Genomic DNA, 26,799 nt, shown 5'->3' with positions numbered 1-26,799 from the left:
GAGAGATCTGCCTTGCTCCTAAAGATCGGCGACAGAAGCCAGCCATCCGACGGCAGGAAGCAGACAGCCGACGCCTGACTCTGGCGGTCTACGACGTACGAGCAGACGAAATGAGGCCGCGACTCGGGGCGACTGTATCGCTTGGGGCAGCTAGTAGGCGGAGTCTAAATAGGGTACCACGCCGAGGGATCTTCAGCCTGGAATCGGGTCCCCCTACGTAGTAAGCTTGACATATCATCTTCTTCCTTGGCACATTACGAGAGCAGTGCGTGCGCTCCACCGCGCTCTCCATCTTCACGATCATGCACCCGGCGCAAAAAGCACACAAGTACAGAGTACGGAGCAGTAGCATCGTCTCTTGCATCGTTCCCGTCAACGTCCATACGAGAGTACTCGTATGTACTCTAGTAGAAATAGTACAATACTCTCTCGTCGTCCTTTTTCCTCTTTGGCGAGCGAGCCGATGTGACTGGTCAGACAGCCCTAACGGCCTCCAGTGTCGCAAAAAGTCTCACCTCGGCGGTTGAAGAAGAAACGACGGCGAGAGGTTGTGGGAAGATACTTTGTACATGGTCGATTGTCGCCTCCGCGAGGGATCCTTCACAGGGATTGTCTTGGGGGGAAAGGGCTCCCCCCTCCCCCGACAGCCGCTAAGCTGGATTAGTCACCATGGCCTAGCCTGCAGCTTGGTGGCGTCGAAATCGTGCCATTCGCTTTTATTTGCCTTTTGGCTTTCCTGTAAACGAGTAAGATGCATCCCGTGAGTAATCTGCCAGCCTGCCATGCTCTGGACGATTCCCTTTCTGGCATCCGGGTGCCCGCATCAAAGGCGCAAACGTACGCGGCCTCAATGCGTCTCTGGCCGTCACAGGCAATACTAATCCGTCCCGTCAAAACACCCCCTCCCGGACAACATGCTCTTCCGCGACACCTCTCGCACAGCCCTTCACCCCTTCACGCCCTCCTCTTCCCTGCCCCTTTTCACTTCTTATACTTGTCCGCGCTGATCTGGTGGAGGTCCAGCAGTCAAAGGCATTTGCCGTACATAGTACGGTAAATTCCGCCAACAGCATCGCTCCAGCCCTCAATTTCATTCAATCATGCGCCTGGCTGTCCTATACTGGCGTCTGCTATCAGCCAGAGGAACGAGCGTGATCTGCGCCTGTGCTTGCAACTGTTCCCCGACGTTGGGACGCTACGGACGCACTATGTGGCTCCAGCAATACGAAGAAAATGGGCAACCGTGCACCGGAAAACCCGAGCCGCGCTATACGCCAATTGGGAGGTGTGTACCGATCCCGTCGGATACCATGCAGGCTCAAGATGCGCCTGCTTCGACTTGCTGTCAATTAGGTAATTTCAAAGCTACCGAGTACGCAATAGATTATGACAGGCAGATCCGAAGGATATGCCGCCGCTAGAAGACAGATAGGCAGGCCATACAGTCCGACCAGTCCGTGATCGACAGCCTCTCCTCTCCTTTCACTTTATCAATTGTCCTCGCTGGCAAACAGGGACTGGAGAACATCGACATTACTCGACGCCGGTGGACCGAAGGAGCCTGGTCCAAGCACCTTTTCGGCAGCTGCATCTCCCTCGCTCGATAGGCCTTGCGCCCTTCCAACAGCACTTCTCGGGCGCTTCGTAGTGACCGGCTCCTCTTTCTCAGCACGGCTGTCTCCCGCCGCCTCCTGCATGATCCTCCCGCTTTCCCCGTAGAGCCTGTCGAGGTCGGTGAAGATATCCTGCTCGTCCTCCACTACCTGCACGTCTTCCGAGAACCTCAGGCCCGCCATCTGCTTTTCTGTCAAGCGAACTTCTTTTTTAGTCGTCTGATGGATTTCCCTGTCATCGTCCTCCCCGATGCTCTCCTCGCTCGTAGTCGAAATAATGTCATCGTCCATTTCTGCCCAAGGGAAAGAAGGCTGAACCACGGCACTGCATCCGGGCTCCTCTTTCTCCCTGGCGGCAGATCCACCTACCCGCAGGTTGAGGTTGTTATAGTCATCGTCGTCGTAGGCGTCATCCTTCTGCATGCCGTCAGACTCGGCTGCTGGAGCGGCAAGCCCGATCACGATATCCCCCTCCGACTTGCCTGGTGGCAAAGTCCACATGGGCTCGTAGAGGTCTTCTTCCTGGCCAATGTCTTCCTCGTCCTCGTGCGAGGCATCGTAGGCAGTGATATCAAGAGGAACGCCGTGATGAGTCGGCACTCCGTTTTGCATGCCGTATTCCATCTCAGCGGCTTCTGTCGGACTGAGAAGTGCAGAAGGGGGCTCTTTCGGAGAGGCCTCCGAACCTTCTGGCTCTTGTCGGGGGGCATTTCCATCCAGAGGAATCCTTTCCTTGCTGGCTTGGCCGTCTTGGGTCATCTCAAACGCTTTCGAAATCGAGGCTAGTTCATGAGGAAACAACCAGGGGAAGCTTATTAGCGGTGCACTTTTCTGGCTCAGCCGAGTGCGCAGCAGTTGCCCTGGACTGTGCAAGCCCCTGCTTCGAGCCCGAATGCGAGATTGCTCAAATTCGTGCAAGGCAATGCGCACCTCTTCCTGCGTGACCTTGTACATTGCTGCGATAAACGGCCCCAGCCTTGTGATGTCTCGCTCGTCTCCAGCTTCCCGCACACACAGGCGTCGGAATCGGCTCATGATGACCTTGAAGATGCGGCCAATATCCTCTGAGGCCTTGTAATCCGAACCGACCCGCGGCCGGTGAATCGAGAATCCCGTCCACATCTCGAACTCACTTCCGATCTCTTTCTGAGCCATGGCTCGGCGAAGGGCAAGGTCATACTGTGTCTTGATGCGTCTGGCGCGGCGAAGGAGGTCGATGTCAAGATCGGGATAATGGTGCAAGATCCGCACATCAAACGGCTTGTCATAGGCAGGCTCAAAACTGTCCACCTTGACACGGTCGTAGATCTTGCCCAGGGCTGTAGGCGATCTGTAAGTGTGCTTTTGGATCCGGTTCATCCAGTGTGGCCACTGCTTGGGGTTGAGTCGGTGTGGCAAAAGTGCTGGAATCCCGGTTTTGGCGTAATCCACCGCTTGCGAGTGCAGTTGAGCCAGTTCAAGGCATCGCGGGTGCATGGCACCGCCGTCGAGCTGGTCAGCGAAGCCCCGGTGAGACAGTGCGATGCGAGGCAACGTGTCGTGCTTCATGTGCTGAACAAAAAAGGAAATGAGGTGTCTCAGGGTGACACGGTCGACATCAGGCTCGCGTGAGGCCTCGTAATTCATAGCCTCGTAGTTCCAAACCCGATGCGGTGGAAGGAGACGTTTATCCCAGAAAACAAAGTAGTCGTCGCCATCTAGGTCACCTCCTGAACACATTCCTGGGATATCTCGGTCGCCTACACGCGGAAACACCACAACGTCGCGCAGGTGGTGCAATGCCGGCACATCGACAGCCTCCACCACCCGCAGATCTCCCGGATGTAGCGAAGGATTTCTCCCCACAAGGCAGAGGCCAACGATGACCTTGTACTTTCCGTGGCCAGCATCTTGGTCAATGCTACTGCGTACTTGACCAGCGGTGACGGCGTCAAGATCCGGCACCTGCAAGAAAATTTGTGGAAGCCGGGCGATTTTGTTCTCCTTGTCGTCAATCTTGTCCCGAGTGTCTTCATTCGTCGGCCGCTCTGGCTCGTTGGTATGTCCCCGCAACGTATCCGTCTCGTCGACACATCCAAGGACAAATGCGCTCCTCTCAACCGTTATGCGTGCCTTTTCTTTCAGTGCCTTGAGTGTCCAGGAACGCCATAGCTGCAGCAGAGCCCAGACAAACGGTTCATCTGAATCCATGAAGCCAGCCTTGACCATATCAGCTAAGGCATGCGTCGTATGGTTCTGATCCACACGCACCATCAGCTGGTCTACAGCCTTGCGTGCATCTTTCATGACCGCGTCGATCCCTGTGAGTTCTTCATTGAGGAGTTCGAGAAACACGGATGTAGGGATGCCCAAGCACGTAAGCAGGAGGATTGTCTGCTGATTGAGAGTCGCAGTCGCCGTTTCGGAGCAACGCACGATTTCGAGTACATTTGCCTTGTCTGACGTGGGGAACTTTTCTTGAGACGGGCGGACTTGCACCACTTGACCAGACGGCACGTCGGGCCAGACAACCAGAACGCCCTTGCAGCCGCCCATGCGAAATTGAAAGGCAGAGGGCACTTCGGACACACGTAGGTGGGAGGCGATGACGCGAGCCCACCATTTAGAGATCTTGCCGACGCCATCGGTAAAGCAGAAACCGCCGCCTTCGACGTCGGGAATGTGCTGCACCGTGGTAGGAACACCAAATGTTGGGACCGGCCTTGTCGTCGAGAGGCACTGGCCCAAACGGGCAGCATACTTGGCCACAGTTTTGATGTTGCTGAAGTCTCCCATCCAATCACGGACGTCTTGACAGGTTACCAGTTCCGTAGGGGCAAAGAAATATGCGCCATTTTCACGGAGCTGCGAGTTCCCAAAGGCCAGGAACTTGAAATGGCGTCCTCCAACGCGGATACCGTTTTTCAGAGCTCGAAAGGCCCGCGTGAAACACTCGTCCGTTCGCGTCGTATCCGGGCCACCGCTCAACCTGCCAATGTGCAATTCATCTGTGAATTGGACTCGCAAGAAACGGTCGTGGTGCTCTCTGTAGTGGCGGAGCACACGATTGCCAGCCTCCAAAGCCGGTGTTGAAAAGACGATGGTGGTTGGTGTGACAATTGCCTTGCGAATGTAAACTGCTCGGTCTTTGTCAAGAGTGGCCTCAGGCGGGGTTTTGCGCCAGTACGAAGCAGCTTTGGGGTCTCGAAAGATGTTGTGGGGTTGGTAGATCCGTTTGTCACGCTCTGCCACGTATTCAAGGACGCGACAGGCGCGATCAGGAGACAGGGCAGCCAGGCTCTCAAGAAAAACCACGTCCAGGGAGTGCTCCTGGAGGATGCCACGCGATATACACACTTCAAGTTGGTAGGATACCTCGAAAGAAAGCTGACGCGACAGGTGATGCGTATTACTGGACGGGACAGTTGCTGGCGATATTCCCAAGAGACTGGTCTCGAGACAATCCCACATGCTTCGATCGTCGCGTGAAAGGAACCGAAACTCGGGACAGGCGCTGACACGGATGTCGTAGTCCTTCAGGGACCGAGAAATGGTGTTCCACTCGCTGACACTCACCTGATTCAAGCCCAGACGAAAAGTAGTCCAGCGGCCGAGGTCAACAGCGGCCCCTTTGGGAAACTCACCACGTAGCGAAATGGCGCCATCGCGGACAGTTCTCTGGTCCATGGTCAGGTATGCCATACGGACCCATTGCTCTATGCCGCTCCAGCTGAGGCGGTCAGTTCCATGAGTCTTTGATAGGTCCCTTGCCCTGTGCCAGTATTCAGGTGGGGACGTGAGCGCGATCATGATGCAGATTCTCCCACCAGGCAGATGCTGTTGCCACACGGTCTTGATCCAGGAAAACCGGATGTTGATGCGGTAATGGACGGGCCTGCGACGAGCTGAGCCGGCCATCGGCGAAGTCCCTCCATTTTCCCAAGTCTCTTGAAGGTGGCGTTTCACGAATATGCACAGCTCACGACGGGCGAAGTCAACAGTGAGGCTGATGCTGACATCCCTAGGGTGATTGCGCCCAAGGTTTGGACTGTCGTAAACCTCGTCCATGACCATCATGGCACGCCTCTGGTGCATGAACCCCTGGCTCAGGAGAGCCACCCTAAAGTCTGTTTGCGGTTGAACCCAGTGGCGCAACGGAGTCTGGATGCGCTCGCTCAAAGCGCCCCGAAAACCGCTTCTGTCTACAGAGGCGTAAACGTCTGTTTCGCTCGGTGGTGGTCCAGCCAGTTGAAGATGCCAGGAATGGTCGTACCAGTAATCGAAAGGGGGGGGTACTACACGTACACGGACCGAGCCAGTACGTTCTCCCCTGTTGCTTTCCATGATGTCGATCGAGAGGACAGCCAGGGGCAGCATGGAGTTGTAGATGTCGAGTGTGGTGGCTTCGGACGGCACCCGGTGAAGCATGATGACCATAGATGTATATCCCTGTTTCTGCCAGGGTACTCGTCGAGCCGGCTTGTTTTTGGCTCCAGCTGGAACCTGTGCAGGAGAATCACCATTGCTGCTTGGGTTTCTAGTATTTTCGTAGGCGGCGCCGGGGGGCATGCGGCGGAGATCGTCTCCGTAGAGAGCAGCCATATTGACAGAAAAGTGACTGAGAACCCACATTAGCTTCTTCCCATGAAGTAGAGCTGAAGAGATTATGAGATTTGACTTACTGCCCGTATCAAGAGTTCGTTAGGATTCATATAGTAGATTTATGGTTGCGCCAGTAGATGTCGTATATGGTGAAATTTACTATTGGTTGAGATAATAGATAGAAAGGACATACACCTGAATTTCTGGGCAAAGTCGGACGTACTCAAAATAAAGATCGCAGTTTGTGAAGAAGCTAGAAGACAGCAAGAGCCGAGCAAACAACTCGTCGAAGAGCTGTGACAAGGTGCTCGGGTTGGCAGGTGCGGGTATCAGAACTCGTTCCCGGAAGGTGCGATGGCCACTCTTGAATTCTTATCGGAGGTGTCTGGAGTTTTATGGTATCTACTGTCCAAGTGAGTACGAGATAGAGATGAAAGTGAGGATACGAAAGTCTGACGGAAAAGAAAGAGGTCATCAGCCATGGTAGCAGATGGTCAAACGGAACTCGATAGGCCCACGTCTGTCATACGAGAGAGCACGCGGACGCTTTTGGCAGATATTAGCAGAAGACAGGACTGAAAGCCAACAATGACGAAATAAATCGAGACAATACAGGACGTCATTGAATATTTTCATTACGCAAGCGGCCCTGCAACAAAAGGATACAGATAATGAATCGACCGTGCAGCGCAGGCCACCGACCCCGCCGATGCGAGGTATCTGGGTTGCCCAAGCGGTTATACTGATCAACCTCCATTGGAACAGCCCCTTCACCGATCGAATATCTTCCCGGGATTCCTGGACAGTCAGCATCAGCCGCGAGAAGAGGGGTGAGACGGACACCCACATGATCCAGCGCGGGTCCAGCGCGGTCTTGATGGCCTTCATGACGTCGACGGTGGCGGGGCCGAGCTCCAGCAGCAGCGCGTCCTTCTTGCCCCAGCCGATGGAATGCTCGCCGGTGCAGGTGCCATCCATGTCGAGGGCGCGGCGAACCATGTTTCCGACGCAGGCCTCGACCTTTTGGCGCTCGCCCGGACGGGCCGGGCTATAGAGGATGCTCTCGTGGAAGTTGCCGTCGCCGATGTGGCCGAGGATGCTGGCAAAGAGGCCGAGATCATCCATCTCGCGCTTGCTGACGTCGATGATGTCGGCGAGACGGCTGAGCGGCACGGCCACGTCGGTGCTCCAGACCTGGTCGCCATCGCGGCGCAGCGCCAGCATCGACCAGAGCGACTCCTTGCGCGCCGACCAGAGCAGCTGCTGCTCGCGGGCATCACGCGCAAACTCAAAGTGGCCACCGGCATGGGCTCTCGTGATGGCCAGAACGCGGGCCACATTGTCACGCACGCTCGCCCGCGACCCGGCGAGCTTAAAGAAGAGCGTCGGCTGCTCCAGCCAGCGCCGTGGCGCCGTGGCGCCGCCCAGGTTGACCACCCGCATCTGCACCTCGTCCATGATCTCCATGGCTGCTACTGGGACGCCTGTCTGCATCACCTCGGCCGCGGCTGCGGCTGCATCGCGCATCGTCGGGAACGCCACCACTGCCACCGTCTGCTCCTCTGGCACTACTGCCAGCTTCAGCGTCACCTCTGTCACTAGACCCAGCGTGCCCTCCGAACCGACAAAGAGCCCGTTCAGGTTGTAGCCGGCCGACGACTTGCGCGGCCGCCGGCGCGTCTTGATCACTGTCCCGTCTGCCAGCACCACCGTCAGGTTCACCACCCAGTCTTTCATCGTGCCGTATCGCACCGCATTCGTCCCCGAGCAGTTCGTCCCCACCATGCCGCCGATCTTGGCACTCGGTCCTGGATCCACCGGGAAGAATAGCCCGCTGTCCAGCTCAGCCAGCTGCTTGTTGAGGTCCTGCCACCCGAGGCTCGGCTGCACCACCACATCCATGTCGGCCTTGTTGAACTGCACCAGTCTGTCCATGTGCGCAAAGTCCACGCTGATCCCGCCGAACGGCGCCGAGAAGTTGCCCTCCAAGCTCGACCCGCCCGAGTAGGGGATCACCGGCACCCGGTGCTGGAAGCATACGCGTACGATCAGCGCCACCTGCTCTGTCGACCGTGGATATGCCACCGCCACCGGTAGGCTCTCGGGGTTGCACGTCGACCACTCCGAGTAGCCGTGTGCTTGCAGGTCTTCGGGATCGATCGAGATAACGTCCGCTTCTGGGATATCGCGGCGAATTTTCTCAATGGCCTGCTGAGAGTGAGCTGGAAAAAGTCACAGGAGGTGTACTGGCTGGGTTGGTTTACCTGTTCCATCTCAGGCAGCGTGGCATATTTTATCGATAACTGGCTGTTCGGCTGTCTTTCAGAGTACGCCGTTGCGAGGCCCCAGCCAGTCAATGCTGCAGCGACAGCCACGAGGACGACGCGCTGACCGGACCACGCGTCCACTGCTTGTGTTGTACTTCTGTCACCGTTGCTGGCTGATATCAAACCTTGGCTAAGAGCTGATGAAGAGAATTGCCGTCTACAGCCTGCCGAGACGAGTTGAACGGCCAGTGGATAGGCCTTGGCTTTACTGAGCCTCCTCACGGCTCGGAGTACGAGACATACCGCCATTCTCAACGATGTAACTCTTCCAGGCTGTCCACAGCTCCAGGCCTTTCCTCCCAAGAGTCCTTGAAGTATTATAGCACCTCTGGCTGATGCGTTCAGACCTTCGTGGTATTAGCAGCCGACCCCGTATTAGTAAAGTCTAGCTTGTATTTCAAAAAGGGCTACCTACTCAACTTTGCGGGGAGAAGGCTAGCTCGGGGTTGCTGGTTTTGTATGTCACACCTTAGTACAAACCAACTGGCTACGTCCCGTACTTAATTGGATGAGGAATTAGTCGTCCCGGTCAGAAAGAGGAGGCAGAATGTATGGTCTTATCGTGAGACACATGTACCAAGTCTCCGGGAGTCGAAAATGGTACAAAATGGTATACATAATCCGAGTCTATATACATGGCCACTCTTTGTAAATCTTTCTGAGACGGGTCCACGAGTGTGACATACAAGAGACACACAAACGGCCGGGAGCGGTCAAGAATTAGGTACGAGAGGCCAAGAAACGGTAAAGATGTGCGAAATGTCATCGTGTAAGTACCTGGGACAGGTGGTCGTACTTAAGACCCAATAGACCAAGGAAGGCTTTCCTGCACTTCAAGTTGCCTGAAGAGAAATTGTAGGGGCTTCAAATAAGTCATCATTAGTTCCATTATATCGATACCATAACGAGATCCATCCACACAAGAAGATGCCGGACTTGCTTCTCAAAGCCTTCCCGTTTGTTCTCATTGTTTTCATGTGAGAGTGAAGCTTGGGATGGCTATCCAATCAAACTTTGAGTTCAAACAGAGCAAAAAAAAGGAACGGTTCTACAGACAAGCAACTATGGTTGAGCATAAGGTTTGCGCGTACGGCAGAGAAAAAGAGGCCACAGACAACTTTACAAAGAAAAGTGTTCCACGCCAAAAGATTTGTTGACAGGAAGAAGCATAGAGCTGCTAACAGACAGAAGCAGCGAGACAAGGCAAGTCCGTTGTCTCTACTTCGACCGGCATCATGACTCTGTACGGAGTGTAATAGTGCATCACCCATATGCTCAGAGTAGCCTCAGAATCATGTACAAAGAGACGCCGTCGAGCTGCCGTGGTCGCATGTGTCATGAGGTGCTCGCACGACGCCGTGTAGCCTAATGGGAGTTTAGCCGCCTAAATCTGTGGCTTTCCGAAAACAAAGCATCCAGGCCGAGACACTGCGACTTTTAGCGGTGTCGTGCAACTGTTTCTGTCTGGGGGGGCAAAGGCGGGGAAATACTGCATGGAATCTGGCAGTCGGTCAGGCTCAAGAATTCTATCCTAAATCCTGTCCACGGGCAACGCACTGAACAGCAGTGTCCACCGCTCTTTCTTCCTGTGATGGGTGCTGAGACAATCTTTCCCCCAAATGCCGGCAGATCATAAACAGACGCTAATTGGGATGCTGTAAAATACTGTGAGCAAGCCTAAACTTGCACGGTCAAATCACCGCCTGATCCATTCGTGTCTGCCCTTGATGCATCAGGAGTGTGCAGACGGCCAGACCGATGACAGAAGGTATCGTAATACTCGGATCCTTGATCCCGTGGGTCGGCTGTGTTCTGCAGCTTGATTGCGCTATTGTAACATGGATGGTCATGCTGCATAGGAGAAGTGAGCACGAAACCTGCCGAATGGCGCAAAGAATTACTCGTTTTGCGTGCATGCAGCAATTGGAGAACATATACCGAGCTAGTAGCCATGAGGGGTACTCCGTACATGAGGGAGAGTACTTTGTCAGTTGACTCGAAGTAGACGAGCAGATGTACCGACGCAAAGGGAGACTCCTTGAAGCCAACACTGTTTCGCAAACGAGCTTTGAAATTTTACTTTTTTTTTCGTATCAGAGCCACCGTGATAAGAAGATTACAGCCGAGATAAACTCCTAATGAATTCTCATTTTCTCGTTGTTCTCTCGCCCTCCCGACTTTTACCCTGTCCTATAAGCCTTCCCTCGCTTTCCGTAGAGAAATTCACATCATTGGGGGTGCAAGAAAGGGACTGTTCCGAACCCCTATTTTTGCCTTGTCCTCGCCGATCGCACGACCCGCTCTGTGCCCAGCGGAACGGGCTGGCCGAGCAGTCCGGCCACATACGCCATCGCACCACAAGGGAAACCCCTTAGTGCTGGGCAGCGCGCCGACGGTCACGCTCCTCGGCGATCGTCAGCTTGACACCACGGCCCTTGGGCAGGGAGATCCACGGCTTCTCCGTGCCGATGACGAAGACGTTGCTCTCACGGGTGGCAAACGTGTTGTCAATGGCGTCCTTGAGGTGGACAATGTTGAAGCCACCATCGTGACGTTCACGGTGGGTGATTACACCAACACGGCCCATGTTGCGACCGCCGGTGATCATAGCCAGGGCACCGGTATCGAACTTGACAAAGTCAGTGATCTTGCCGGTGGCAAGGTCGATCTTGACAGTGTCGTTGACCTTGATGAGCGGGTCAGGGTAGCGGATGCTGTGACACGGAGTTCGGGTTAGCAATGCCACCATACAGATACGTACCAGCCGTGTCTCAGTTTTGGTCTTCGCTGCCACCGCGTGGGTTACATCTTCATCCATTTCGCCAACATGCTCCCCACTCAGAACAGGAGGAGAAGCTAAACCATCCCGTCCCAGCCCAATCGAGAGATCGGGCCGTTTGGGGGCGGGTTTGCCTCTGCGAGGATCTCAGAGAGCAGCAGGAGAGATGAGTCGAGCAGACCGGTCGAGAAGACCAGTCCAGCAGACCAGATACCAACTCTCACCCCGCTGCCCGCTCACGCTCGTCTCCTCCGGATCCATCGGGTCGGTCTGAAGATGTCCCACACGGTGGCATCCAAAGCTTGGTCCAACGGCTGATAGATGGGTAGATGAGAAACGTACGTTCTCGCATCATGCGTAACCAAGAATGGAATGCCGCCGCGGCCCAGCTGCACACGCCGGACCTTGCCCAGCTTGTACTCGGCCTCCTCAGCCTGGATGCGGTGCACGGTGAAGCGACCCTTGGTGTCGTAGATCAGACGGAAGTTCTCGCCCGTCTTCTCGATCGTGATGACGTCCATGAAGCCAGTCGGGTACGTCGTGTCGGTGCGGACCTTGTGGTCGACCTTGATCAGGCGCTGCAGCAGAATCGCCTTGGTCTCGCGGTAGTTGAGCGCGTACTTGAGCCGGTTGCGCAGGAAGATGATGAGCGGCAGGCACTCGCGCGACTTGTGCGGACCCGGAGACGCCTTGGGTGCGTACACACCCGACAGCTTGTCCAGCAGCCAGTGCGAGGGAGCGCTAAGGCGCTTTTGGTGCTTCTTCCTGCATCGAGAGTCAGAACATCCGTTGCCGCTTTTGCTCCCTCCTGCTGCTGTCGTCTTTCCGTAGCCGGCATGGCCGCGAGAAAGACAGCCGGGATACACAGGGGCAGAGCAGGACTCTGGAACACGGTCATACTTACATTCCCTTACCCATCTTGACGGTGGTTGTGCTGTCGTAATTTGGTGATGGGAATCAGAGTAAGAGGATGGAGCGGGAACAAATTTTCTGAATAGCAATATGCCAATTTTTTTAATTGATTTGTTAGTCTCGGTTCCCGCGCGGGCACAGAGGGTTTCAAGCCCTGAAAAAAAGCCCCAAGTAGAGCCCATATAAACACGTGATATTACCACACCGTGCGCTACCGTATAACACTGTAGTTGTCCGTCAGATAAGATACGGGGTACTTCGTACATACTTGTACATATTTCAGATGCTACCATCCCAATGGGTATATTGACAGGCAAAACCGCCGCCCAGAACCACGTTATCCTAACAGAGATTGCTCTCGTTCTCTACGTGTGATATGCTGGTATAGCAAACGCCGGCGATGAAAACAAACCCAAAGCACAAAACAGCTACCCTCGATTACCTGCTCGCTTTGAATAATAAACAGTGTGACATGGCTTGGGTGCATCACATAGGATACGACGGGATCTGGGGATCGTCCAACAACAGCCGGGAGATGCCCATTTCGCCGACATTTCCTAAAAACGCAGAACTTGATGCCTCTCCAATATCAAAAGCCGACGGCTCGTGTGATTCCAAAGGCTCGACGTGTAGCAGTGACGGCAATGATGGTCGAGAAGGTCGAGAGTTGTCCATAGTCGTATTGACGGACGGCTCCAGAAGAGTGCTGGCTCCTGATATAATTGTGCTATCGTTCGCAGTACTCCCGCTGCCGGTGCCACCTGCACCTGTATTCAGGTCGCCCTGTTCAACTTCTTGTGGCTGTAGCTGATACACGCCCTTCTCAATGTTGGCATATGTCTCTGGGTACTTGTTGCGCACTCGGTCTCGAAGGTCTGTCGGTTGGCGGCTTGACAGATTGAACTGTGGATGGCGGTGGATTTTGGTCCAAGCTGGGCCATATAACTGAAGGCCCTCGAGAATCTCTCGATCGTCCTGTTCTGTAAAGGGCCGCCGCTCTCGACGATGCGACTTTTTAAACGGACCCTGGATGCCCAATTTGACCATGTCTTCCATGTTTCGTCTGTGCACCCGTCTCTTGCGTAGTTTGGGTTCTAGTCCCGTCGCTGATGAGGACTCTGCTATTGGCACGTCTGGGTGGGGAGGCTGGCCATGTAGATCATACTGGACATCCTGCTCGATCAGGATGTCCTCCAGCGTCAGGCTTGTCTTAGTTTTCAGCCGCGCTCTTGTTGACGGCCCGGTCGTCGGTAGATTTGGAGCTGCCAAACGGTCCGCATGGTTGAGTTTTCCGCGAAGTTCGTCAGGACAGCAGGTTCGGAAGCGGTCTTTCAGGTCGCCAGCTGAGCGGTTGCAAAAGGAGAACTCCGGGTCTTCGAGAATCGCAGTCCATTTGCCTAGACCGTGCCTGCTGACGCCGATGAGCAGCTGGTTGGTCTCTTCCTCCGTCCATCGTCGACGAGGCTTTGCAGCACGCCGTTTCGGCTTTGTGTTTGAGGATGATACCGACGATCCATGCGCCCAGTCTCCCGTAATTCCCCCCTGATTGAATGCACAGGACGGCAATGTGGGCGCTGCTGTCGTATACCCGGCTGCCGATGACGATATGCCCGATGCTAAAAACGGTTCGCCAAATCTGTCTGTTTCTGTAGCAGAGGCGGAGGTCGCTCCCGTCATCAATCCTTCATATCCGAGATTCCCACCAACGCCTCCGCCACCCTCTCCGCCATTAACAAAGTCGGTGGTTAATGCTCCCCGACCCAATGTAGCATTGGCGTCGAAGTCCGAGGCGATGGGTGGGAATACGGCGGCGTTTGGCGGCGGTTCATGCAAGCCGTTGATGATAGGAGGAAAGACCTGGCTGAGAGCTCCAACCTGCTGGTTGGATTTCTGTTTCTTCAACGGCTGGGGAAGCTGGATCAGCTCGTCGGTATGTGGAATCACGCGAAGTCGTTTGCCATTGATAGACGCAGACCCTGCCAGCGAGGGATCATCAGGACTGCTTGGAAGAGCAGAGAAGTCAGCACCACTAACGTCCCCAGACGCCATACGAATAGCGCGTGCAGGCCATCCACTTCCGGTGGAATTGTAGTTCTGGTCATCTTCGATAGACAATGGATATATGGAAGCGCTTGTGGTAGCCAATGCAGCTTGCTGCTGTTGCTGTTGCTGTTGCTGTTTTAGAGAAGTCGGGGAGGTACCCTCAGAGACGTTGAGCTCGAGGGGTGGGAGAAGAAGAACATCGCCATCTTCGGCGTTGTTTTGGGAGCCAAGAGTGCTGTGGATAGACGGCAGGTGGTCTCTGGAGTCATTGACATTTAGCAGATGCATAAGTCGCGGCTCGATAGTGGCCATGATGATGGTAGCCGTGATGCAGCAATGGCTGGGAGGTAGGAAGGGAAAACATTGGCGTCTGGAGAATGGTAGGGTAAGCAGACGAAATGTAAAGACAAGAGAGAATGAAGCCAAATGGAATCGAGAAACTTGGGCCGACAAGGCTGAAGGCGAGAGGGTTGCGACAGTGAAAGAACGTTGCTTGTTTCCGTGTCCAGATGTTTTAGCCTTGGCCTTTTCCAGGACCTCCCAGTCTTGCAGATTGTCCCGTGTTCTCTCGTTTGTCGCCTGGGACGCAATCCGAAAGGATGCTAGTGAGCACCCGGCATACAAGATACAGGGACACTTATCTCCTTCAGTAGGAAGAAGGGGTCAGATCTGAGAGAAGAGAAGATGCAACGTAGGCGTTGGCCAGTTTCTGTATTTTAAAAAGGATGGTCTGCCACACCTGCACGTGCAATGGCAGCATAGAATGAAGCAAGATACAAAGCGGTTTGTATTTTGGAATTAACCGCCGCAAATCTTCAAAGAAGGAAGAAGCCTGGTGCACCCCAATTGCTGCCGGAATAGAGTCTAGAACACCCCATTCAGCTGGTTTTAGTGGCGATAACGATGAGGGGTAGGAAGGGTCCACTGGCGAGTGCACAGGCACTACGACGTAGGTGCACTGCTTCTTTCCAGGTGAAAAGTAAAACCCGCTGGGGCGATACCCATGTCTAGCGCATTAGTTGCATTCTCTTGCGGAGCTTCTCCATTGCCCCTTACAATTTCCAACGCTTGTGGTGTGTGAGAACAGGTCTCGCCGAAGGCCAAGAAGCTGCTATGTACTAAGATACGCCCTGCAGAATGCACCGATTCTGCAGGTGTTAGCGAGTGTTCCGGCGATGGGAGGCAATCTCCACTGCAGGTGGAAAGGCTGTCGACGTTGTTGTTTTTGTGCTAGTAGTTCAGGGATTTGGCATTTCTTTTGGGCCACTCTTTTCTGGTGCCTCTAGATACTATCCGAAATTAGAAAGCAACCCAAAAATATCTCATAGCCTCGTATTCGAGGTGCATCAGCAGAAAATCACAGGGAACAGGAGTGACGTGGCTGACATACTGCCCACTAACTAACCCCAACGGCTTTCAGGATGGCTTCTCGGCTGCCAGCTTTTCCCCGGGTTGTGTTCACTATATTCGAACCTCTGTCTCTGTAAGGATCCTTGTTGGCTAGCCAGGCAACAGCTGCCTTCCCTACACTGACAGGCGCTCTTTCTTACTCTCTCCGCTCGCTGCTGCAGGATAAGCGGCAGTCTTCCAGCCATTCTCGCACCGGACTGGTTTATCCAGGAACAGATCGCCGGGACCTCCGGGACGGTTGCATCAGACCGCAGCCGCCTCGTGGCCCAGCAGCTGGGGAACACGTATGGGCTTCTGTTCCTCCTAGGCGTTGCCGTGCTCTACACCAGCACAGAACTGAGAGTCGTGCGGAATTATCTCGTAGCGCTGCTCATCGCGGACGCCAGCCACGTTGGGTTTACCATCTGGGGGCTTGGCCTAGCCCGATTTATCGCCGTCGATGAGTGGAACGCGATGACGTGGGGGAACATTGGTGTCACTGTTCGTCTTCACCCTTCCTGCACCCCTGCTCCTTATTTCCTTGTACTTTAGACACCATACGTATGCCCAGCAGAGGCTAAGCTCTCGAGCCGCTACTGACATCCAATCCTTCTGCAGACTCTCCTTGCCCTCACCCGGGTAGCCTATCTGCTGGGTCTCTTCGGCCCGGATAAACCGGGAACGGGTGCCATATCCAAGAAGGCTGATTGAGGGGGGCATTGTGTTCCGGCTCATACTATGAACCAAGGACGGTTGTTCCTTACCTCTGGTAGAGTGGCTGGACGGAACTCATACTTTTCCTTCTTTTGCGTCAGCCTGCCTCTGTTGTACGGCTTGGATCGAGGATGCAAGAGAAGGAAATAAGAGCACATGAGGCAAATGAAATCCAAGCAAATCTATCTCTGTTTTTAAGGCAGAAGGTAGCTGAGGAAACTTTGTATCACGACCCATTCTGATATATTGGGACTGGCATGTATGTATTTGATGCATTTATATCCGATCTACATCTCCCCTACCCCGTACACATGGCCGGTCATGCCAAACCTATGACGTGTTGCTCCATGGGTAAGATTTAGTAAAAACTGGAGCAGAAACGATTAGTCGACAACGGTGTAATACCATGGTTCCTTCTCCGGCTCTGTATCTACTAAACGCCGAGTATCACAATAGCCAGGAGGTTGTGATACATCTGTATGGTGTAGGCAGAGGTGCCGAGTGGTGGAGTAGCCAGTCTGTTCGGCAAGGCAGAATGGCATGGTAGTACGGCAGTATGATGGTCGATAGTCCGGCAATCAGAGAAAAAAATCTTACGCGGTTTTCTCACTGCATCTGAACCTGTGATTTCACATAGACAGAGTCTGGACTGGAAGAAGAGAGAAGCTTGGTTCTTGAGATCGCCGTCTTTCTGTGCCAGTTTAGATGATTAGCGGCACGACTTATTTTTGCAACTGGTCCCTCCATTTGGTGGCCTTTGCGTATCTTCTCCCAAACAAGTTCGATTTCGTCAGCGCCGATGGCATTTTCGATTGCCGGCTTTGCGTATGTTACAGCTCTCCTGTTCTGGGAACTTCCAGATTCGGAACTAGTCAGAAGATGTTTTGCCATCATCCGGAGATAAGCGTCACTACGTATGTTTGTGCACCGACAGGGGCGGCACCTTGACAGAAAGTGGGTTGCTCCTCCCCACACTCGGAGGGCCGGCGATAAAGCACCTTCCTTGAGTATCTGGATTGGATATCTCGAGTCTGAAAAAGTATCTCCTCTTCAGTCTCTTCTTGCGGATAGACCCTGTCCTTCTATACTTACATATTTACCGGCGTGTACATCATGATGACCCCCAATTCTCCCTAAATTATCCGATCTTCGCGCCACTGCCCTTCCCCTCCGCTGGCCCCGCTGTTACACATCTCTTGTCCAGCCCGAGACTTCCCCGACTGTCAGAGAAGAGCAAACAATCCTCAGCCAGGCGGCTTTATCCAATCCCTTGACTAACAATCGTCTTCACAACTTATATCACCCAAGTCCATCAGCGGCCGGCATGTCCGTATCCCAAGCTCCAGGCGAGGATGGTGGCTCCCATCATGGCAGTGATGGCGAGGAGCCGAACAATTTCATATTGGATTTCATGCAGCGAGCGTGGCTTGCCGGTAATGGAAACTATGTAATCCAACTTGATGAAGGAAGCGGAGGGGCTGACGATGTGGACGACGGTGAGGATGAAGACTTTAACGGTATGAGCTTGTTTTCTCATCTAAGAGGCCAGCAAGCACACGCTGACATCCCTCGCAGAAGTGGAAGACGATGATGAGGAAGGGGAAGAAGGCGAAGAGCAAGGTGATGACGATGATGACGATGATGACGATGAGGACGAGGACGATGATGACGACGATGACAACTTCGTAGACGAAGGTGAGTTGCGATGAGCTCTGCTAAATGGACGGCCGTTTTCCCCCATTGCTTACGGATAACAGGCGACACATTCCCACACCTCACGCGCCGACAGTGGAACCTGGTATTGCAAGGCGGCTCCCTTCACAATGTGCTTGTCCGTGTTCCAGGCATGGAAGGATATGGACCTGGCCGGCTGCGGAGACGTCCGCCGGCGGACCCGAACCGGTTTCCCAAGGTGCCTAGCAAAGTCGGCCGGGATCTGATGTCCTCTGGCCTCTTTGGCGTCAGAGAGCGGCCGAGGACGACGACAACATTTTCGAGCACGCCGTATCATGCACGACCGGTTCCGCTGCGGCTGCTGGACCGAGAGCTAGGCCTGGCAGACACCAGGGCCGACCGTTGGCGCAACGAGAAGCTCATCGCCCAGAGCATGATCCCCGCTACCAACGCCGACATGATTGTGCGCTACAGTGCGCCCGTCTATCTCGGCCAGTTCTCGGACGATGGCAACTTTTTCTACAGCGCCACCAAGGACTTCCATGTGCGCATGTACGACACCGCCAACGTGAACGAGTGGCAGCATTACAAGACGGTGGTCCACCCGTCCGGCCGGTGGACCCTGACGGATTCGTCGCTCAGCCCAGACAATCGCTGGCTTGCCTTCACGTCCATGATGCCGCAGGTGTGTCTGGCTCCGACCGACCCCCACGACGAGGGCGAGCCGTATCTGCTGGACCTGTCGGAAGGCGCCGACGAGCACGGCCATCACCACTCCTATGCCATCTTCTCGGTGCGCTTTTCGGGAGACGGCCGTGAGCTCGTAGTCGGCACCAGCGCCAGCACGATCGTTGTCTACGACATCGAGACCCGCCGCGTGCTGCACAGCATCTACGGCCACGACCAGGACGTCAATGCCGTCTGCTTCGGCGACAAGGCGTCACCACACCTGCTCTACTCCGGCTCAGACGACGCCACCATCAAGGTATGGGACAGGCGCAGTCTGGGTGACGGCCGGCCTGCGGGCGCCTTTGTTGGCCACTGCGAGGGCATCACCTACATTGACAGCAAGGGCGACGGGCGGTACATTCTCTCCAACGGAAAAGACCAGACGATGCGGCTGTGGGATCTGCGCATGGCCATGAGCACTGCCGACTTTGAGAGCAACAACCCGACCCGGCTGACGCGCGACAGCTCGCATGACTATCGCTTCGAGCCATACGACGACAGGCAGTGGTTCAAGCACCCGTTCGACAACTCGGTTGTGACGTTTCGTGGCCACCGCGTTGAGCGCACCCTCATCCGCTGCCACTTCTCGCCGCCGGGCAGCAGTGATGGCTCCTACGTCTACTCGGCTAGCCATTCCGGCAAGGTGTACATCTGGAACCTCGATGCGACTCTGGCCGGTGTCATTGACGTTCGCATGGCCACCTCGAACACCATCGCCAAGCTCGTCGCCGAGGAAGACGCGGCCGGCGAGGGCGGTCGCCGTGCCTCCCTCCATCACCACCACCAACGCAATCCCGACGGGCCCATCTGTGTGCGGGACGCCAGCTGGCATCCGACGGCGCCCGTTCTTGTTGGTATGTTAATTCCCCTTACTGCTGCGATTTGCCTTTCTCCTTTCGCTGACAAACTAGCCTCTGGATTCGATGCCGATAGTATGGAAGCCGGCACCTGCTCGGTACACTCCTGTGCCCTATCTCAGGACGGGGATTCCGGCGGGCCAGAGCAGAGACTGTACGACGAAAAGCTACGTCCGATGCCTGCGTGGAAGGCAAGGATGAGAGGCGTGCCCTGGTTTCGGTAGACACCTGTCGATAGTCAAGGAATATATCTTACATCACGGGTAGCAAGTGCATCCCAATAGCCTGTGATACGCCTTACAAAATGCGCAGCAATTGAGCCCCAAAGGAACCGAAAATTCTGACATGTGCTATACAAGACGCCTCTTCCGTGGACCCTTATCAGGTGTCCTGTTCCTATACAACCGCCGAGTTATGCGCCGCTTCCGTCGTTTGCATAGCCCCCATGCCCCTGTCCATTGCTGATATTTTCCAGCTATAAGCCATGATGGAGACGTCAACACGATACATACACGAAGCAGACATACAGACTGCCCAGCTGTGCTTTATTTTGTTTGTTTTGGTTGATAATGTCCTTCTCCATGAGCAGGCTCGTCGCACACCTGTCCAGGAATCAAAATTCGTTCTGTTTCTGCACACGATTGGCGAACAGCCTCGTCGCGCAGAGTCCCCCCACGACACGAACCCGTCTATGCGCCGCCCACGAGGATGTTGTTCAGGGGAATGTGCACTGTCCAGGAAGTCTGATTAGTCCTTGTGCTGCGGTCCCAAGATGGATGACGACGGCAACATACCCAGCTTGACAAAGTAGCCCACGGCGCCCATGACGATGAAGCCGACACCGACGGCCTGGCTGATCTTGACAAACTCCTTGACATCGGCTACACCCAACAACACGCCGTTAGTTATTGCGCATTCACCAGCGATGATGATGCCCTCTCGCAAAAGGGTACGTTTCCACTCTTCGAGCTGCCCCTTTCTGCAAAGCATCTCCTCCACTCCATCTCCGGCAGGGTGGAGAGGCTCAGATGAACGTACGTTTCTGGCAGCGGTTGATGAACTGCAAGCCGTCCTTGACAAACTCCCGCGGGACGTCCAGGATCTCCTGAATCTGGTCGGACATGGTAACGAACGGGCCGACGGCGACTGTGCTGTGGAAAAAAGGTAGGCTAGAAAGCGGGTGAAATGAGCGTGGAACCGGTCGTGAGAGAACAGGATTGTGGTTGCAAGAGAAGCTAGCAGTTGGGTCGAGAGGAACGCGAAAGGAAGGCTCTCCAGACTAATGAATGGGAAATTTGCGCCCGTGGCACTATGTAAGCTGGCCAATTGGTGCTGATGCCAGATCGCCCAAAAGACTCCCTGGAGGGCCTTCTAGGCTCCGGGTCCGTGCGCCACAAAAGCCCGATGCGCATATCCGCACTGTGCGCACATGTTTTATCGGGTATCCACTATTACTGCACAGGAGAAGCTCCTTCCTCCAAATCGCCATGACTTTCTTTGGGGCGTTTTGCGACATCATCCGTATAATCTGTTTCTTCTCCCGTCGTCGAGCAAGCTTCATCCCACATACTCCCCGACTGCCTACTGTATTGTCTGGTGATAGGAAAGCCAACGGTATTAATCTCAATTTCTGATTCCGCCACTTCGTCTACGGTGCCGACGACAGTTTAGGCCGAGGAGCTTGTTGCGGACGGTCCTTTCGGTGCCCTTGACACTTCCCGTCCTCTTTTTTACTCCCTCCTCTCACCTCCTTCCATTCGCTTCGCAGGACAGTAGCGACCAGAAAGTGAGGAAAGGACGCGTCGCATCATTTCGCACTTCCAACCTGTCTTACCACCTGCTTCGATCACCCTCGTTTTCGTCTCTGCCCATCAGAGCCCATCGAACGCGTTTCCAACCGAGAAGGCCAAGACAGTTTCGCACAGCCTCGTCTGGCCTACCCAGGCGCTCTCAGCTCGACTACCTCCGCCTCGGCTCTGTTACTTAGTGCCATCTGAAATTTGCTTATTTACTCTCTGCTTTTATTTGCTTCACATCTTGTTTCCAGATCTCGCGACGCGGCAAGGAGCTTTTCCCAAGAAGTTAATACATGCCCGCCATCATTTTATCCGCAGTTCAACCAGACAGATTGCAACCTCCTAACACAGCCTGTACTAGACTCTTGTTTGTCCACGGAAGTGAAGACGAAAGGTGCTAGAAGAAATTCTGAGGTTCCAGAACACCGACGGGTCGGACTGCAAGCACAGAGCTTCGTCTACAGCGCATATCGTCCTCTTTCTTGAGCAAAGAAGCTTCTGTCATTGTATCGAGTCACTTGTTGTCCGGGAATACTGGAGTGTACGTATCATTGGTTCTTGCATTTCTTTCTCACGTTTCTTTGACCTCTTCCTGAAAGCGTTTTGTTTCTTCCGATTCCGTCACACGTTCCTGTATTTTCGCATGTGGATTCCTGGGGTAAAGCTTTGGTGTCCTCGGTTACTGATACCAAATCATGGGGCGCCTACAGAAACAGCGTGTGCCTCTGGTTCCGGCTCGGGTCTCAGCACCGCTTCATAGGACGATATTCTTGTTGTGTCCAAGTGCTAGGATTATATCCACCTATACTAGTTAGTGAAACGGCAGGAACGATGGCAGAAGAAGACTTTGAAATCGACATCTACGGCGATGCCAATAGCGAACAGGCCCCGGGAGCTCAGGACGAAGGTGGACAGCAGTTACAGAGCCACTACAATGGCGACGACAGCGGCCACGACAATGGCCAGGGACACGGTCACGGCTATGACGATCAGAACAACCGGCAACACGACGACCAGCCACGACTACCATCCGACAGCTCAGCACCAACATCCTCAAACCTATCCCAAGGTGTCAAGCGGAAAGAGGGCTCCGACGACAGACCGATAGACCCCGGTGCTACGACAGCGATTATGGTGTCCGAGCTGAGCTGGTGGATTACCGACGACGACCTTCGCGGCTGGATTCGAGCAGTGCAATGCGAGGATAAGCTGAAGGACATCACCTTCAGCGAGCACAAAGTGAATGGCAAGAGCAAAGGGTAAGGCTCGTTCCCATGATCACGACCTTATCCAATCAGCTAGCTGACCCGTTTGGCGAAACTATAGGCAAGCATATATTGAGTTCACATCACAGCAAGCGGCGACGGCGTCCAAACACAAGATAGAGTCCCTAGCCACGGGCGAATACCAGCCAGGCCAGAAGAAGCACTCAGTCATATACTCGTCGCCGACAGCAAATCCGTTCCGCACTCTTCCGAAGGAGGCACCCAGCCGTGGCGTACGGGACATGCAAGTGCGGACTACGCCAGGTGGTGGATATCAGGACCGTTCTACGGGCAACTTTGGTGGCAACCAGGGTGGAAGCTATGGTGGTGGCTACCGTGGTGGACGAGGTGGTGGGATGTATGGAAACCCGCGCGGCGGAGGCATGGGCAACCCGAACTTCAACCGAAACTTCAGTAACGGCGGTGGTGGCATGAACTCATTCGGCAACAACGGCGGCATGAACTTTGGCAACCCAATGGGTGGCGGCTTCGGTGCCGGCGGAAATGGTGGCGGGTTCCGAGGCGGTATGGGAGGCGGCATGCGCGGTGGTCCGGGCATGCGTGGAGGCCGTGGCGGTCCGATGAACGGCATGATGGGCGGCATGGGACCGGTGATGGGCCCTATGGGCGGTATGGGACCCATGGGCGGCATGCCAGGTCCTATGGGCGGCATGGGCGGCATGGGAATGGTGGGAGGTGCTATGCCTGGTAAGCAGTCCATCTGACGCTATGTTTTTGACATCTGGCACAGGCCACTAATCAGACGTGTGTTTCCACGCAACAGGCTTCCAGGGAATGCACCCGAATTTCACACCCAACTTCTTTGGCGGTGGTCAAGGAGGTGGCGGTCCCGGAGGGAACGAGTGGCAGAACCCACATGGCGCGAAGCGGCCGCGACCAGAGTAGGCATCGGCGTCGGTTCCTATTCTTCGTGGCCGGTACTAGGGCACTGGTGCAGCGTCACCTCAGCGCTCCTGTTGCCCATGTAGTATTTTCTTAATTATATCTTGCGATCGGGCCGGCACATTCTATCAGCTCTCTCTGGCTCGGAGTCGACCGCGAAAAGGAGTCGAAGGCGAGAAGCCCTGCCGAGAACTGCGATGCCGTGGCCATGATGCGACGGGAAAGGCGTATGCTGGCTGTGGATGCCGGCAAGATTGCTGTACGCATCGCCCTTTTCGCCTCTGTTCTTTTACTCTTATTTGTCGTCTCGTGTAACCAAATGGTATCTTATCTAGTAGGACGGTACTGGGCCGAGGCCAAAGGATGGTGTTTTGCTTTTGTTTCTTCTTTTCTGTATTACCGTTATACTGTCTCTGTCCGTGGAGCAACAACATGCATCAAGGTTTCGAATTGACAGCAGGCTGTGTGATGTGCGAAATCGATCGACCGATCTGCTCGCCACGTGAGCAACACGCGACGCATGTGCAGCCAAGACAGTGTGTATCTCTTTGAGCTGTAACGAGTCTGCTCATCGTTGAGCATGTTTGCAGCTGGTTTCGCCTAAAAGAGGATTAGCGTGCACGGATCTTTTAGCGCGCTCAGAAGCCAGGCCCCAAGGTACTGTTACTGCGGCAAGGTAAGAATATGGCCTGTACGGAGTACGGAGTACAAGCCCTCATCCATCGTGCCTGCCGTTGCGATGTCTCGTTGCAGATGTTAATTTCTGCTCGCCAAAAGCAACAAGAGAGCGAGCCGAGACGAGAAAAGTAGCAAGGCGGATCAGACGCGACCTCGTCCGTGCACAGCTAGATCCCGTTGAGCAAGTTCAATGGCGAAAGCACCCCGTGGGAGGGCCCCATTCGCAATGGCAGGTTGGGCCAAAGACATGAGCAAGTTTCTCTGACGCCGGCACTAACAAGCGGCCACCCAGAAATGGAGCAGGAGGAGCAGAATAAAAAGATCCAGACAGCCAGGCCAGCGGTCGTCTTCTCTCGGACAGGAATCTACCTTCTTCTGCCGCCTCCGCGTGACATCCGCTCCACCTTGATCTCAGCATGGACATGACCGACAGCATGGACGGCTCGTCCTCCGCCTCCACGATGAGCGTCTTCACCGTCTCCACCAGCACGCCTCTCTACTCCGCCAGCTGGACGCCCTCGTCCACGGGCACCTATGCCGGCACCTGCATCTTCCTCATCGTCCTCGCCACCATCTTCCGCCTTCTGCTCGCCAGCAAGGCCCGCGCCGAGACCCGCTGGCTGGACGCCGAGCTGAACCGCCGCTACGTGGTCGTCCCCGGGCGGCCGACCCTGTCGCAGCAGGTGTCGCAGGACTCGGACACCAAGCGCATGGTCCTGTCGGAGAACGGCCTCGAGGAGGACGTCATGGTGCTCCGGAAGCGGCACAGCCCCGGACGGCCATGGCGGCTGTCTGTCGACCCAATCCGGGCGCTGCTCGACACCGTCATTGCCGGCGTCGGATACCTCTTGTTCGTTGCTTCCTCTGTCTTCTACCTTGTCTGCCTATGCTAACACGCCAGACAGGATGCTTGCTGTCATGACCCTGAACGTCGGCTACTTCATGTCCGTTCTTGGCGGCACCTTTCTCGGCAGCCTGCTGGTCGGCCGCTATGTCCTTCTCTCGGAGCATTAGACCACTTCAGCATGCAGTCTCTTGCTTCTTACGACTTGTTTCACTACCAAGACCATCTCCAAAGGTCCCACATCACGACATTTGCATAGGGCGTTTTACGGTGGCAGAGCGATAGGACTTGCTATATTATTTCCAATCATTTCATTCTCCCGCTCTTATGTGAAAAACGAGGGGGTTGTTTTCTATTCCGGCATTGGTGGGTTCGCTCATTGAAGTCTTGGCCAATTTCTGGCCCTGTTTGTACCTATACTTCCGGTTTGGGGTGGTACCACTAAGTACTCCGTAGATCGCCCGCACAGAAATGCGCGCAAATGTGCTCATGGCAGTGCGCTATCCAAAAAAGGCATTTGTCCCTTGTTAAATCCGGAGCCTGACTCAACAAGCTACCCGTATAGGTCCCAGGCCCGTTCCTCCAGGGTCCCGTGTACGGAAGATTGCCGCCGCTTCTGTTCCGCCTTCGCCCCACTGGTCCGGAACGGGTACGTGTATAACCGATATGTGCATGTCCCTGTATCAGCATGTTTTCTTGTTATCATTGGTATTTTTCTACAGCCCCCCCCCTCAGTCAAGAGTTCAAAAGTTAATAGCAATTATCACGATATTCCCATCGTATGTAATGCACATCTATCCGTCCTATGTATTAGCACTGCCAGATCTACACATAGTATTTCGTCTCTTGGCTGTGTAAGACTTAATATCACACCGTATGGAGCATTTCTGTTACCTACCACAAGACCACGCCGGAAAGAGACAAGGTCCCCAAAAAAGAGCAAATCCAACCTTCCGCATTTGGAAGGTTGGCTTACACGTCTAAAAGGAGGAATTACTTGTTAGCTTCCATGGAAAGACGTGAATTAGAATGAAACTGTAAACCTAGATACAGCCTTAAATACTTAGGAGTGGCAACGTACATCCTCGATATCGTTGTAGGATACTCGAGGTGTGCATTGCCAATGTACATGTTATTATGCCCAGCTGTACAGATTGTGCATCCGAACTTACAGTAGCCTCCCTCCCCATTATCCGTTATTTGCAGGGAATTCGAATAGACCTCTCGAGTTATTTTTTAAAGGGTCACAAAGAAACAGGCTTCGTCCACATTAATGACTTTGGTCGACGTATTGCAATGGATATGTAGGAGTGTATCATTACGCAAAATCCGGAAGAAAAACCTCGTCCTAGCATCCTTGATGACCTATTCGATATCCTTCCACACCAAGGAGCTCACAAAAACCTGCCCATTTATGTACTTTCCACCGTCATTCTTCTCCCCTTGACAGATGAAGAAACGAAAGTGAGGATATAAAAAGCACGGAGCACAAGAGCAGACACAGAAACTTTCAAACACCACCGAAGCCGTCCTGCCTAGACAAAAGCCTAGCAACTGTCATAGAGCCAAGGAAACTACCTACAACCACATACCTCAACCTCCGTGTCTCCCATATCACAAACGGGACACTTTAAGCACCCATAGAATTTCCATTTCTGGACATAGCCGGAGTGATAGCCACTCCGTTGGCGAGGT

General features: G+C 54.4%; 7 protein-coding genes across 7 annotated transcripts; 3 read left to right on the top strand and 4 right to left on the bottom strand.

The window, feature by feature from the left end:
* Nucleotides 1–1,490: 1,490 nt before the first annotated feature.
* On the bottom strand, nucleotides 1,491–8,770 carry CMQ_5539 (RNA-directed RNA polymerase; the record flags this gene model as incomplete). The annotated part of the gene is made up of 3 exons (XM_014313126.1): nucleotides 1,491–6,247; nucleotides 6,938–8,402; nucleotides 8,459–8,770. The coding sequence occupies 3 exons, from the start codon at nucleotides 8,768–8,770 to the stop codon at nucleotides 1,491–1,493; spliced, it is 6,534 nt and encodes a 2,177-aa protein (XP_014168601.1).
* A 2,122-nt stretch (nucleotides 8,771–10,892) lies between these two features.
* On the bottom strand, nucleotides 10,893–12,218 carry CMQ_5679 (40S ribosomal protein s4; the record flags this gene model as incomplete). The annotated part of the gene is made up of 3 exons (XM_014313266.1): nucleotides 10,893–11,235; nucleotides 11,643–12,065; nucleotides 12,205–12,218. 3 exons carry the CDS (start codon nucleotides 12,216–12,218, stop codon nucleotides 10,893–10,895), a joined length of 780 nt encoding a protein of 259 aa, XP_014168741.1.
* Nucleotides 12,219–12,698: 480 nt separating this feature from the next.
* On the bottom strand, nucleotides 12,699–14,567 carry CMQ_5604 (myb DNA-binding domain containing protein; the record flags this gene model as incomplete). Its single annotated transcript, XM_014313191.1, has 1 exon — nucleotides 12,699–14,567. The coding sequence occupies one exon, from the start codon at nucleotides 14,565–14,567 to the stop codon at nucleotides 12,699–12,701; it is 1,869 nt and encodes a 622-aa protein (XP_014168666.1).
* Nucleotides 14,568–15,676: 1,109 nt separating this feature from the next.
* Nucleotides 15,677–16,355, top strand: CMQ_5774 (uncharacterized protein; the record flags this gene model as incomplete). Its single annotated transcript, XM_014313361.1, has 3 exons — nucleotides 15,677–15,738; nucleotides 15,827–16,145; nucleotides 16,263–16,355. The coding sequence occupies 3 exons, from the start codon at nucleotides 15,677–15,679 to the stop codon at nucleotides 16,353–16,355; spliced, it is 474 nt and encodes a 157-aa protein (XP_014168836.1).
* A 1,327-nt stretch (nucleotides 16,356–17,682) lies between these two features.
* On the top strand, nucleotides 17,683–19,842 carry CMQ_5541 (WD repeat protein; the record flags this gene model as incomplete). The annotated part of the gene is made up of 3 exons (XM_014313128.1): nucleotides 17,683–17,875; nucleotides 18,116–19,615; nucleotides 19,673–19,842. 3 exons carry the CDS (start codon nucleotides 17,683–17,685, stop codon nucleotides 19,840–19,842), a joined length of 1,863 nt encoding a protein of 620 aa, XP_014168603.1.
* A 465-nt stretch (nucleotides 19,843–20,307) lies between these two features.
* Nucleotides 20,308–20,741, bottom strand: CMQ_5490 (protein secE/sec61-gamma protein; the record flags this gene model as incomplete). The annotated part of the gene is made up of 3 exons (XM_014313077.1): nucleotides 20,308–20,348; nucleotides 20,413–20,499; nucleotides 20,657–20,741. 3 exons carry the CDS (start codon nucleotides 20,739–20,741, stop codon nucleotides 20,308–20,310), a joined length of 213 nt encoding a protein of 70 aa, XP_014168552.1.
* Nucleotides 20,742–22,245: 1,504 nt separating this feature from the next.
* CMQ_5635 (rrm domain containing protein) lies at nucleotides 22,246–25,274 on the top strand (the record flags this gene model as incomplete). Its single annotated transcript, XM_014313222.1, has 5 exons — nucleotides 22,246–22,673; nucleotides 22,741–23,387; nucleotides 23,464–23,581; nucleotides 24,676–25,110; nucleotides 25,166–25,274. The coding sequence occupies 5 exons, from the start codon at nucleotides 22,246–22,248 to the stop codon at nucleotides 25,272–25,274; spliced, it is 1,737 nt and encodes a 578-aa protein (XP_014168697.1).
* Nucleotides 25,275–26,799: the final 1,525 nt, after the last annotated feature.

This window comes from Grosmannia clavigera (genome assembly GCF_000143105.1).
Source record: "Grosmannia clavigera kw1407 unplaced genomic scaffold GCSC_89, whole genome shotgun sequence".
Taxonomy (NCBI): Eukaryota; Fungi; Ascomycota; class Sordariomycetes; order Ophiostomatales; family Ophiostomataceae; genus Leptographium; species Leptographium clavigerum.
This window is presented reverse-complemented; position numbering and strand designations above follow the sequence as displayed.